We start from the raw sequence: 14,008 nt of genomic DNA on the forward strand, positions 1-14,008 counted from the left end.
ACTTCATTCATGCCAATTCCTTCCAGGTCCTGATGAAAATAGAAACTCTTAAAATATATATATTTATATTTTGATATTATGTATTAAATAATATCACTTTGGATTTTAAGCTACTTATTATTATTGTTGGTGGCAACATTGAAAGTATTATCTGCTTCCGATTAATTTTTTAGGGTGCATTTAAAGTAAACGCACAGATCCGGGAAAGTTACAATACTACATTACAGTTATTTAGCTGACGTTTTTTATCCAAAGCAACCTTCAATAACTGCATTCAACAACAATTACCGTGTTCCCGGACCTCAGCATTTACTTTGTAGACTACTCTACCATGACTGATGGAAACGATGCACAGAACTATGAAAAGTTACAGGATGCTTCAGAGGTGCACATGAGCTACGATAGACTCATATAAAGTGTTTGAATTGTCCGTGTGTCTCCGTCCAGGTTGGCAGGGCGTGGACTGCTCCATCCCCTGCTCCAGCGGTGCTTGGGGACTGAGCTGTAATCAGACGTGTCAGTGTGCCAACGGGGCGGCCTGCGACCCCGTCAACGGTACCTGCACCTGCTCTCCGGGCTGGAGGGACGAGTACTGCGACCTGCCGTGTCCCGTGAGTCATTAGTTCTGTTTGAGTGACAAAAACTGCTGAAAAGGTTTCGAGGTTTGGCTTCAACTAAATTGATAAACACTGCTTCTCCGGTATGTGATGAATAGTTAAAGACAAGTCTGGCGTCTGGTGGTGTGTTGTGGCTCTTGTTAGGAGGGATCATACGGGCTGGACTGCAGAGAGAGATGTGACTGTGTCAACGCTGACGGCTGTGATCCGGTGACCGGCTTCTGTCGCTGTCTCACGGGTTGGACAGGTGAGTCACGCAGACGCTGTTTAAAATAAATAAACAGTCAAAGGTCAGGCGGCTGGCAACAGGAACAAAGGCCCAAATGCTGCCACAACAAATCAATACAACTAAGATCTATCCACCTTATTCCTAGCCCCCATGATGCTTTGCATGAATTATGGCCGCAACTTCCGGCGCGTCCTGTCACTGAACCGGACCTAGCGTTTTCCGTGGTAACCGAACGCTAATCCTCTCTCCTAGAGCGATTTCATTAAATAAATCTAACCTATTACAGCTCAGACAGGATAATGTGATCATAGCTCTGCATTCTACTGTGGAGGGATGGAGGACGACCTGAAGAAGTGGCCTCAGATAACCTACACCAGCATGTTTAGCTACGTTATTGACGCCGTTGCTTCAGACGGTGAAGAGATGAACAACCTGAAAAGCTCTGAGGCAGATCAGGACTTCCACAGTAACAAGGTTTAGTTTTTTTCTACACAGATAACCGTACTTAAATTACACTCAGTGCCATAACCTGCCTTACATTTTAAACTGTACAGAAAATAGTCAAAGTAACTGTCTGTCATTAAACAGACGCTACAATGCTGCATCCTCCCTACACATGAGATACCTGATGTTCTCCTGGCTCTGCTGTCACTCCTTTAAGGACCCAACGTCTCTTCTCCGCTGCTCTTTATAGCCCAACCACAGAGTAGGAGACGGGTTTTCCTCCGTTGGCTTGGGTCAGCAACCTTTACTATCAAAAGAGCCATTTTAAGCACAAAAAAAAATCTGTCTGGAGCCGAAAAACATTTGATCATTTTGATGAAGGTAACACAGTTTATAGTCTAAGTATATAGTATTTAAGTCTAATGCAGGGCCAAAGAGACAATGTACTACGGAGTATTAGGGCCACATTGAGGGGAAAAAATCATAATATACGAGAATAAAGTCATAACACGTAAAATTACTACTTTATAATATTATGACTTTATTCTCTAAATCTCAGATTTATTTTTTTCCTCAATGTGGCCCTAATACTCCGTCGTACCGTCGTACCGTCGTACCATAGACCTACAACAATGATAAATAAAAATGAAAATATAAACAAAAAACAGTTATTCATTTCCTTTTTTAAAAGTCCACAGGGAGCCGCTGGAGAGGAGCTAAAGAGCATCATGTGGCTCTGGAGCCGCAGGTTGCTGACCTCTGGACTAGTCTAAGGGACTTCCGCTACCTCACCAGAAGTTACGCCATAATTATTCCCACATTATAGCTCCCCCTGAGAATAAAAAGAAAGATTGAATATTGGATGAGTTTGAAAGCTTGGCTTGAGTTTTTTTAATGGGAGACTTTTTTCTTTACTGTAAATCAACATCCTCATCAGTGACATGTCAATGTTCAAGTTGTAGCTCTGCTTCTTTTACCCATTAATCGTCAATCAGAAGAGTGGTGATGAGCAGTGATCGATATGAGCTGATGAATATGGAAAAGGAGCGTTTTAACTCACAGTCGGAGGGAGAACTGGTAATGACTTGGCACTGGGAGGAACTTCAATATATTGATTAATATCTACATCAAAGTTTAGACCAAAAAATTAAAGTAACTTAATACATTTGGTTTGAAGAAGTAAAGAAAATGTTTTAATAAACAGATACAGGAGCTTGAAGGTTTATCAGACATCAAAACACTCCACAGCTGTTTATGACTTTGTGCTATACTTTGTCTCCTACAAAGTTACGTTCCCATAAAACTAAACTGTATTCTCCATTACGGTTCAAGGGAAACATATTTTCTCTTGGATTGCGGCCGCAGTTTTAAACACGTAGTTAACGTTGTGAATTGAAACAAAACAAATGCAAGAAAACTACTTAGTTTAGTTTAGTAAAACATTTTAGATTTTCTTTAAATAAGCACGTTTTTTGGCAATTTATTGTGATTTTTGTTAACTTTTTTAACACTAGACCATGGGATGGGAAAAAAAGTTGAATCATACACTTCGAGGGACTTTTACTTTTGCAAGTGTGATCGCCTCCTTCCTTTCTTCTGAGAGCGGCATTGTGGGACAATAGTGTGCATCGACTCCACTCTCAGAATCCAGGAGAGTTTAGTTTTTTGCATTCTGACATCTGTGAGTTTACTGAATTGTGTCACAGCACGTACTCGAACCTCAGGAACTAGAATACGTATGTAGCGTAGAACTGGGACACGTGTTTATGAAGAGGAATAAGATGGTTGGATATACTTTCAGCACCGCAAAACTTTTAAGCTTTCATTTGCTTTAAACCTTTTCAGTGTCGAGAGCGTTACGTGAACTGAATCAGGTCAGAAGCATTCATATTATTTGTGTCAAGTCGTATTTTTTAATTATCTTTCCGTGCTGCTGCCACTTGGGAGATGAGTACTACGTGTTAGCTCTGCCTAAACTTTACAGCGTAATGTAGCGCAACAAGCATCTGCCTCGGATCTCGTCCTCCACCTCCTCGTCCTCCACCTCCCTTTGTTTTAACTTCACAGCCTAACGAATCTGATTTTCACCCACTTTGTGGCTCAGAGGTAGTTTATTAATTGAGTTATAATGGCCGCCTGCGCCCCACTCTCATATTCTCTCATATTCTATGTCAAAGGAAGTTTCTAATGAGCTGCAGATACGCCGGGCTGCAGAGAGGAGGAGGAGGAGGAGGAGGAGGAGGAGGAGGAGGAGGAGGAGGAGGAGGAGGAGGAGGAGGAGATAATACTGTATTTGCTAATACACTGTTCTTACTCTGTCCGTCTGTCTGTCTGTCTGTCTGTTTTTATATTAAAAGGTAGCGGTGAGCTTGTTGCTGTGTGTGTGTGTGTGTGTGTGTGTGTGTGTGTGTGGGGGCGTGTGTGGGGGTGGGGGGTTCTGAGTGTAACTAAGAATGAATGTAATGTGGGTCTCTTGGGCGCTGCAGTCTCCAGACTGTCCCCTGTGAGCACCGAGGGCTCTGATCCGTTCTGCAAGCCAGCTTTTGTGTAGACAGACTGATGCCTCTCAGGACACACACACACACACACACACACACACACACACACACACACACGCACACACATGCAAGACTGATGAAAGAAGGAGACACTTCAGCAAATGATTAAAGGGCAGAAAAAGTCTCGGGCAGAATTTGGGGGAATTTAGGTTTTTTGCCTAAAATGTTTGTTCGTACAAACTTAAACATGCAAACACAGTTTATCGAGTTCAAGAGGTTCACAACGTTTAGAGAGAAAACTGATACCGGATCAGCTTCTTTATGCATATTTTTTAATGTTAATGCCAACTATTGATTGGTACGTATTCAGGGTCTGAAATAAGCACCCACCAAATGATAATTGTTGGCAGTGGTTGATAAAATCGTCAGGACATCCGCCGCTTTGGCAGACAGGGAAAACACTAGAGATGGGAGTAGAGAACCGGTTCCCGTTGGTTCCTAGTGGTCCGATTCTATGGCAGCTCATGCCTCCGATTCTTCTTATTGATGCTTTCCCACAGTTACGCATGCACAATGAACGCATACGCACGCCGTATCATGTTCGTCAACAGCGTGGTGCTACTAAACCTGAGGGGATAAAAGTTTCTGAGTGGCAGACAAAGAAGAATACTTGCCTTCATCGCCACAGTGACAGGCAGAGGAAAGAGTTCATCTCAGACCCCTGATGTATCAGGGCTGTCAAAGTTAACATGATAACGCCACAAATTCCTTTAACTCATTAACGCAATTTGTGATTTTTTAATTAAAGCTGAAGTAGGCAGATTGGAGCAAATATGATTAAAAAAAGTTATTATTATAAAACGGTCGCTATATTGTGACAGTAGAACATGAAACAGGTAACCTGAAAAAAATCATGTGTCCTCTGTGTCCTCCGGTGCTCCTAACGGCATCTGCAAGATTTCACAGACCGGAGGAAAACAAGCAGTAAGAGCTGATCTGAGGTCTGCTGTCCAGCTGCTGTCTATGAGAGCCGGCTGTCAATCACTCTGAACTCCGACCAAACGGTCAAACTAGGCAGCGCTGATCAAATATGAATCAATATTATGTTACGTTAATGTCTATTTCTCTCCTCAGATGTTTTCAGAATCATCTTGTAGTGCACGGTTTAGCTGTAAAATGAGAAAGTTTGTGACGCAGCCGCCATGTTGAGATCAGTTGAGGAAATACCACAGCCAATAGGAACGCTCTCTCTCTCTGATATGACCTGTGATTAGTCAGTCTCTCACGGGCTAGATTTTTTAACGCCTGTAAACAGAGCCATGAGGAGGAGCAGAAGTCTAGTTTTCTCTCAGAACACTTGAATTACAATATGCTGAAAGGTTATTATGGGAGTTTTGCCCAATGATGCCAAAAATATATACTGACTACTGCAGGTTTAACCTCTCAAAAATCCGACGGGCTGCCGATCTTTCAGAGGTTGTTCAGTTTTAAAGCTAGAGTGAAGATCCTAGCATCATATGAAACTAGAAAACCTGATGAATCTATCGGTACCAACCATGTCATACTAGCTTGTCGTGAAGGAGGTTAAGTAACGCTCAAAACTTACGCAAAGTTTTGGCGAGGAAAAACTGTCATGTCCATTTTCAAAGGGGTCCCTTGACCTCTGACCTCCAGATGTGTGAATGTAAATGGGAGTCAATACTTTATGACTTCCTGTCTGTCGCTCTCAGCTCCAAGCTCATTGCTTCCTACTGAAGACGTAAATCTTTATAAACATAATTATAAGGTTGTATTAACTAACAGTGGAGGAGAACAAACAGAGGAAGACACACAGTTCATGTTAGTAGATACATTCACTGATTTGTTGACAGGAATAAAACTATAGAATCTGAGCAGCCGTATGTTTTAACAGGGAGATGAGTTTTGTCTCTTTGTCTCTCTGATCTGTCACATCTGTCCTCTCCGTACGTCTCCGTCTCTCCTCCCCTGCTGACTCCATGTCTGAGTAGGTGCTTAAAAAGCCTTCTGCTAATGTTCCCTCATCCAACCCTTTCTTTGCATCATTCTCTCTTCTTCAAGTTCCAGTGACACATCTGAAACTTTATTGAAGTCAGTTTGACTTCACTTAGAAGCTGGGTAGCTAAGAACAAAGCCTCTTGCCTTACCATAGTGTGTGTGTGTGTGTGTGTCTGTGTGTCTGTGTCTGTGTGTGTGTGTGTGTGTGTGTGTGTGTTTTATCTGCAGGTGTCCATTGTGACAGTGTGTGTGAGGAGGGACGCTGGGGACCCAACTGCTCCTACAGCTGTACCTGTGAGAACGGAGGCTCCTGCTCCCCGGAGGACGGCACCTGTGTGTGCGCTCCCGGCTACCGCGGCACCAACTGCAGACGAGGTAAAGACACATTCTACACACTCACACTGAGCTCTCACTGTCGCACTGTAGCTGCACTGCAGTGGAGGTACGATAGGACTCAGATATAAGAAGTAGCAATACTTCGATTGGAAAATTTAATTCACTGTAAAAGCTGATTTAAATTTACTTGAGCTTCAAAGTCGGTTGAAGCATTACATGTATGAAGGACGGAACCTGCCGAAATAATAAATAAATAAATAAATGACTCAATAAATAAATAAATATGTAATTAAATGTAGCAAAAATAATATTAAAAATAAATGTAGCCATTAATTAATTGATGAAATGTGGCATAAATTGATATTTCTGTTTTAATTTGCTTATTTATTTATTTATGTATCTTGGTATTAATTCCCTTATTTATTTACTCCCCTGATTAATTTTCCCTTTTATTTATGTATGTATTTATTTTTATTAAATCTTAAAGGGACTGTTTGTAACTTCTTACACGTATAAATCATTCCGGGTCGGTGTCTCATGGTCGCTCGCGTGTGGCTACGCTGTTCAGACTCAGACTCCAACACAAACTACACGGAAGCACCAAAACCTCTTGGTTGTATCTAGTGAAGCCCGTCTGTTAAACAGTGTTGGCCGCGGTCGGAGGACGCGGGGGAGACCGTAGCTTTGGTCTCCAGGACCGGAGTCTCTGCTGTACTCTGCTCCTCTGCTCCTCTGCTCCTCTGCCTGCCTTCACTCACACCCTGCGTTCATTCTCGCTCTTTCGCTCAACTCTCATGTGCATGCTGCTCACTCCACACTGCAGAAGAGTTAGTTTAGCTCTGAGAATATCTCGTGAATGTACAGTGGACGTTTGTGCAGAAATAACTGCTGCAGCTCCTCCAGACCAACAGAGGTTTCCCGTGTCTTGTGAAGTGACGGGGCTCCGCAGAGAGAAACGTTATCGTCTCCGACCAAAACTCCGGCGTCTCCCCTGTTCCCTCCGGCCGCGGTCGGGAGGCTGAGGCAGGAAAAGCCAACACTAGGATCAGCATTGATTCATGGAGAGACCTTGGTCTGGTCAGCTAACATTACTGCCAAGCAGCTGAAATATAGAGTGATATTGTGGTTTTAGCTGACGTGTGTCTCCTCACTGTTTTGAGTGATGCTCGTTCATGTCTATTTAGAGCGAGCACAAGCGCGAGCAACAGGACGCTGACTTTCGTTGACTTAACGGACACAGGTGTCGCTGTTAACAAGACATTTATGATTCTTGCAAACAGTCCCTTTAATTTAATTTTCATTTTTATATTTATTTTTTATTTATCTATTTATTTATGCATTATTTATTTAGTTATGTATTTATTTCTTTTTTGCATTTATTTTTTATTTATTTTTATTTATAAATGTCGTATTTATTTATGTATTTATGCATTTATTTTTTATTTCAGCATGATTTTCCCTTTGCATTTCACCCCTTATTTATTTCCGCAAACTTATTTATTTCTGTATTCTTTTCTTTACTCTTTTCTTTTTGCATTTCTACCTCATTATGCAAATGAGGGGGCTGTCACTCAACATGCGTCATCATGGGGTCACGGTGCATGTGTGAAGTTGAATAAATGAGCGGTTCTCGAGATATGCGAAGGACACACAGACAGAGATACCTCACTTTATAGTTTGATGTGATTGTCTTCCCAGTATCTCCCAGAGCCTCAGAGCCAGCTGAACTATCCACAGTTCATCTGATGCCTTCAGGAGGTTTTGTCTGTAAGCAAAGTCTCTGTTTGCCTTCAGTGTTTCTCATCAGAACACATTGTGTGTTTCCTTCAGGTACAAACAAAAGAAAGCGTTTGCCAAGCTGCTGTTTCATAAAAGTTTGGAACCTGAGTTGTTTACATCCCCGTTTACCAGCGTGCACTCTTCTCTGTCCTGCCTTTACTGATGGATCGCTGCACTTTTTGGCACTTAATCGCCACCCGTGGATCAGTGGAAAAGTGTGAAACCATTGGCAGGAATATGCATCACGTCACCCACACAAGGACCCACATGTAAAGCATGTAAAGCATGTAAAGCATGTACAGCATACTGTACCACCGGATACCTTTGAGCTCTCATGTTCAATGTAGAATCTTAATTTGTAAAATAACCTAATAATTGCAGACAACAAACTAACGTAGTGAAGTTAGAAGTCTGATTTCCCTCTGAACCCCAAAGTGGAAAATAAAAGTACAAATTTAGTCTAAAATGACTTAATTGAATGAAGCCCCGACACTAATGAATCTCTTATCAAACCTTTCATCCCTCCTCACTCTGTTTTATTAGCAGAGATCAGGGAGAACATTCAGGTAGTAGCCGACTGTCGCTGGTTAAAAGGAAAGAGATCAGATCAGATGGAGCTAATTAATGTTAATCAAGCTCAGCGCTAAAATTATGAGGCGAATTATGAGACAATGAGCCCCTGGGCACAGACAGGCAAAAGGCCTCACCACCGCTCTGTTAAAGGGGCAAGACTTTGTAGATGTTTAGCCTCTTTTTGTTGTTTTGTATCTCTTTGTGGTCATTTTCAGTCTCATTGTGGTCATTTTGAGTTTATTTGTGGTCATTTTCAGTCTCTTTGTGGTTGTTTTGTCTTGTTTTGGTCATGTGTTGTATCTTTGTGGTCATTTTGAGTCTCTTTGTGTTTGTTTTGTGTCTGTATGGGGTTGTTTTGCCCCTTCTCATAGTCGTTGTGCATTTCTTTCTCTTTTAACTGTTTTGCATCTCTCTGTAGTTGTTTTGGTCTCTTTGTGTCTCTTTGTAGTTGATGTTTCTTTGTGGTCATTTTGACCACCAACTCTTCCTGGTTGGTACGGGTCTCTTTGAAGGTCCCTGGCCTTCAGTAGATATAACTACTAGATACTAGATATACAGTAACTACTAGATATAACTTTGTTTTTTTTGTGTTTCTGTGGAGTTAGTGTTGGAGTCTGAGTTGTGGTGGGGGGAGCTGGTCGTTTGTTGTCGTTAGCGGACTCCATTTCTAACCGAACATTAGCTATGGTTGCACACTGTTAGCCGTGTAAGCGGAGCTGAAAATAAAGGCACTCGCGAGCGCGCATGACGTCACATCCGTTGGATTTTCCCTGAAAAACCTGCCCGGGTTCTTCACATTAAAAGCAATCTGCAGGCAGAGAGAGGAAACACAGAAAGATGCAGAAGGTTACAACCTGTTCACACATTGGCAATAAAAAAATATTATTTATATATATATATATATATGTATATATATATATATATACATATATATATACATATATACGTATATATATGTATATATATATATATACATATATATAGTCCCTTTAAGTGATAGATCTGAGAACTTCTTACATAAAAAAAGGATTCAGATATGATCAAATGCTTTGGATTGGTATTATAAATGAAACATCCTGCAGACTCATTTCTCATCTCTGTTTCATTTAGAAAATAAATGTTTCCAGATGAGCCGGCATGTTTTTTCATGTCTGAAAGATCTGAATCCAACACCAGTGAGTAGTGCGTTGGTCCAGTCATAATCTGATTAATGAGAATAAATAAATCATCTACTGTACAATCTGGTTAAAATAAAGTGTGAGGCTACCTGTTGCTGTTGCTCGCAGCGTGCCTTTCTGCTGATATGTACTGTATATATATATATATATATATATATAACACACACCAGGTTCTCCTCTGCTTCTCGCTGCAATCCAAGTGATAAATTTAAAGGCTCTCTCGGTTCACAGTTTAGGCAATTATCTTAATTAGGAAACTCCTGTAGCATGAGAGAGGCGGTACACCAGCTTGTCTCACCACTTAGAGAAACATCAGTTAAAGCAAATTAAAAGGCCTCGGGAAGACGTATGAGGGAGGATCTGTTGGTGGAGGGAAAACAAAGATACTGCCAACAGGTTGGACACCAGAGAGGAAGCAGCACGTTCATTCACACACACAAATATATATATATATAAGTATGGTGGACGATATTAAGCTTTCATATATGTGAGGTTTAAAAAACGAAGCTTAGATTGGGACTAAGTGGACCATGAAATCCATTATTAAAATGATCAGAGAACTAATCAGAGAACTAATCGAAGTTCCCTTTAGACTCTGAAATTGACTTTACTCTCTGTCTCACACACATCCCTCTAACAGCAGTGTGTGTGTGTGTGTGTGTGTGTGTGTGTGTGTGTGTGTGTGTGTGTGTGTGTGTGTGTTCTGTGCAGCATGTTCGCCAGGTTTCTACGGCCATCGTTGCAGCCAGTCGTGTCCTCAGTGTATCCACAGCGACGGGGCGTGCCACCACATCACCGGTCACTGTGAATGTCTTTCCGGCTTCTTCGGCTCGCTCTGTAATCAAGGTCAGTTTCCTTCAGTCCTTCATCCCCAAAAAAAAGTCTGCTTCAAGGACTCTTTTTTGTTTTTGTATTTTATTATTATCCTTGGAATAATAATAATAATAATAATAATAATAAGTGATACTGGTGGTGGCCCTGCTGCTAAACCTGCACAAATAGGACCAAAACAAAGATTCTCAAAGCGCCCGCAAAGATTGAAATGCACCCCGAGCCACCAAAGCGTTTTTCTTCTTCCCAGCTGGGAGTGCTTGAGAGCTCTTTGGAGGTGCAGTCTCTTTATAATTTCTAAGCTTTGTCTAATTCCACACATCCTCCTTCCACTGTCATTCATAAATATTGAATAAGTTTAATCAGTTTTTAATCTATATTAAAGGCACAAAGTGTTCCTAAAAATAAAAATGCAATAGTTGTTTCTGACCAGGCCTGGAGCAGACTGTTCTCACACACTGTCATTTTATATATCCCACCGAATCCACTCATCATTCATCTTCAACCTCTTATCCGGTTCGGGTTGTGGGGCCAACAGCTCCAGCAGGGGACCCCGAACTTCCCTTTCCCGGGTCACATGAACCAGCTCTGACTGGGGGATCCCGAGGCGTTCCCAGGCCAGTGTGGAGATATAATCTCTCCACCTAGTCCTGGGTCTTCCCCGTGGCCTCCTCCCAGCTGGTTGTGCCTGGAACAGCTCCCTAGGGAGGCGCCCAGGGGGGGGGCATCGCTAGATGACTGAACCACCTCAACTGGCTCCTTTCAACGCAAAGGAGCAGCGGCTCTACTCCGAGTCCCTCATGGATGACTGAGCTTCTCACCCTATCTCTAAGGGAGGTAGGGAGTTCTTTGGGTCCTGACCCAGCCCTCATGACCATAGGTGAGAGTAGGAACGAAGACTGACCGGTAGATCGAGAACTTTGCCTTCCGGCTCAGCTCTCTTTTCGTCACAACGGGGCGGTAAAGCGAATGCAATACCACCGATTCTCCAGCCAATCTCACGTTGCATTGTCCCCTCAGCCCGAGACCCTGAGGTACTTGAACTCCTTCACTTGCGGGAAAGGACTCATTCCCTACCCCCCCCCCCCCCCACCGAATCCATGCTTATTTAATCCACGTAATCGTGAACCAGGAAGTATGAAGAGCGACAAACGCAGCGTAGGGAGGAGGTCGGGGTGGACGGGTCGGTCAAAAAACATCCAACTCTCACCCAGAAGGTGGAAGGTGTTCATGTCCCGTGTGAAACCAGAGGTCAAGGTAGATTTATTTGTCACATTGCTTCAGTACTTAAGTTACGCCACTACCTTTGAGTTATTTTAACCCAAATCAACCATCTGTTCCTGAATCTAACTAACTCTCTTTGTGGTCATTTTGAGCCTCTTTGTAGTTGTTTTGTGTGTCTTTGTAGTCATTTTGAGTCTCTTTGTGGTCATTTTGAGTCTCTTTGTGGTTGTTTTGAGTCTCTTTGTAGTTATTTTGAGTCTCTTTGTGGTCATTTTGAGTCTCTTTGTGGTCATTTTGAGTCTCTTTGTGGTTGTTTTGAGTCTCTTTGTAGTCATTTTGAGTCTCTTTGTGGTCATTTTGAGTCTCTTTGTGGTCATTTTGAGTCTCTTTATGGTCATTTTGAGTCTCTTTGTAGTTGTCTGTTGTCTCTTTGTGGTTGTTTTTGCCACTTTTCATAGTTATTGTGAGTTTCTTTCTCTTAACTCTTTTGCATTTCTCTGTAGTTGTTTTGGTCTCTTTCTAGTCTTTTTGTGTCTCTTTGTGGTCATTTATTGTCTCTTTGTGGTCATTTTGAGTCTCTTTGTGGTCATTTTGAGTCTCTTTGTGGTCATTTTGAGTCTCTTTGTGGTCATTTTGTGTCGTGTGGTCATTTTGTGTCTCTTTGTGGTCATTTTGTGTCTTGTGGTCATTTTGAGTCTCTTTGTGGTCATTTTGTGTCTCTTTGTGGTCATTTTGTGTCTTGTGGTCATTTTGTGTCTCTTTGTGGTCATTTTGAGTCTCTTTGTGGTCATTTTGTGTCTTGTGGTCATTTTGAGTCTCTTTGTGGTCATTTTGTGTCTTGTGGTCATTTTGAGTCTCTTTGTGGTCATTTTGTGTCTTGTGGTCATTTTGAGTCTCTTTGTGGTCATTTTGACGTAGTTTGAAGTAGTTTTGTTGCCTAAACTCAACCAAGTTGTTTCCTGTGAAGACGGAAGTCTGAACATTTAATTTTTCTTTTTCTCTCTCTATTGTTCTGCCTATAAAGGCAACATATATACTTTACCACATGCATAACCGCAATGAGACAGCAAAAAAAGATCAAAAGCGAAAAGTTTATGGCCGTGTTTGCGCTGTAATATCTTTAATGTAATATCATTACTGTACTATCTTTTGTGAATCATGCACAAAGTGATGCACAATTCATGGTGCTCTCACGGCCGCCGCCATCCATTCTTCATGAATTTAGCGGTTTATAAAAGGTGCTGAAAGCTTTGGTCGTCAATCCAGAACTGAGGTCCTACATCGCACCGAGACACGTCCACCGAGCTGTGGTCTCTTTCTTCCTGTGACACAGATTGTGACCAACGTATTTTTAGACCCAGTGTGACATGCATGCTCGCCGTTTTGCACGCTCCACGCAGACAAACTCGGACAAACTCCCAGGAAGTTGGCGCAGGATTTGATCTTATTTATCTTATCTCATTCGATGCTGTTTCTTAATCACCTCCTCACACTTTTCAGGAGCTCTGCTTATTTAGAAACAAGACAGAACACAGCTGGTATACAAACAGCCTCTTGACATCTTCATTTACAAGACCTGTTTTTTTGTACCCCGGCATCTCTAATTAACTTTAGGTGAGAATCGAAGCTCGGCACACAAAGCCAAGCCCTTGAATGCGTCTACATTTCAGGAGGCAATAAAAAGAGAAATCTAAACCTTGAGCTCGTTCTCTGTTCCTTTTAACAACTTCTCCAGCCTCTTCATTTTATCTGAATAATCTTTTTGTCGGTTCCTCCTGTACATCATTATTTCAGTATGGTTTAGCTCCTCTGCAGGTTAAACAGGTGTTAATTCTCCTATGAAGGCAGTTGGCCCAAGGTTTCGGTGCCAAGTCGAATTTTAAATGGAGACGGTGGAGGAGTGTGCTGTGAAATATTCATCATCATTAAACATGAAGACGGCCTTAGTTATGCCCTGTCCTACATTAGCCATTCTGCTGGCCGCTGCATCTTTGAGCAGGCCCATAGATAACTGGGCGAGCCGCGATAAATCAGACGTCCGGCGCGCGGGGGGCTTTTAACCGCCTGAAGAGCCGGTCCCGCTCCATCCCCGTCCGCTCCGTGTGTGATGCCCTTTTGTACGAGCTAATGATGTTATTGACTGGTAAACTCTCAACGGCTCGGCTGCATCTCACAAGAAAAGAACTCATTATGTGTGTGTGTATAGTTAGAGTTAACTGAGACTAAATGGGTTTTCACCGCTTTAACGAAGAAATCACCTCTCTGTTCAAGTGTCCGAGATGT

General features: G+C 42.2%; 1 protein-coding gene across 3 annotated transcripts in view; it reads left to right on the plus strand.

Annotated features, from left to right (window-relative positions):
• LOC141782119 (multiple epidermal growth factor-like domains protein 11) overlaps nucleotides 1–14,008 on the plus strand; it is a 156,109-nt gene that overhangs the window by 121,076 nt on the left and 21,025 nt on the right. For all 3 annotated transcript variants that reach the window (XM_074658180.1, XM_074658162.1, XM_074658170.1), the window contains exons 13-16: nucleotides 448–611; nucleotides 762–864; nucleotides 6,033–6,179; nucleotides 10,382–10,516. In XM_074658180.1, coding sequence (XP_074514281.1) covers nucleotides 448–611; nucleotides 762–864; nucleotides 6,033–6,179; nucleotides 10,382–10,516 — 549 coding nt within the window. The remainder of the gene's footprint in view (nucleotides 1–447; nucleotides 612–761; nucleotides 865–6,032; nucleotides 6,180–10,381; nucleotides 10,517–14,008) is intronic.

This window comes from Sebastes fasciatus, chromosome 2 (genome assembly GCF_043250625.1).
Source record: "Sebastes fasciatus isolate fSebFas1 chromosome 2, fSebFas1.pri, whole genome shotgun sequence".
Lineage (NCBI taxonomy): Eukaryota > Metazoa > Chordata > Actinopteri > Perciformes > Sebastidae > Sebastes > Sebastes fasciatus.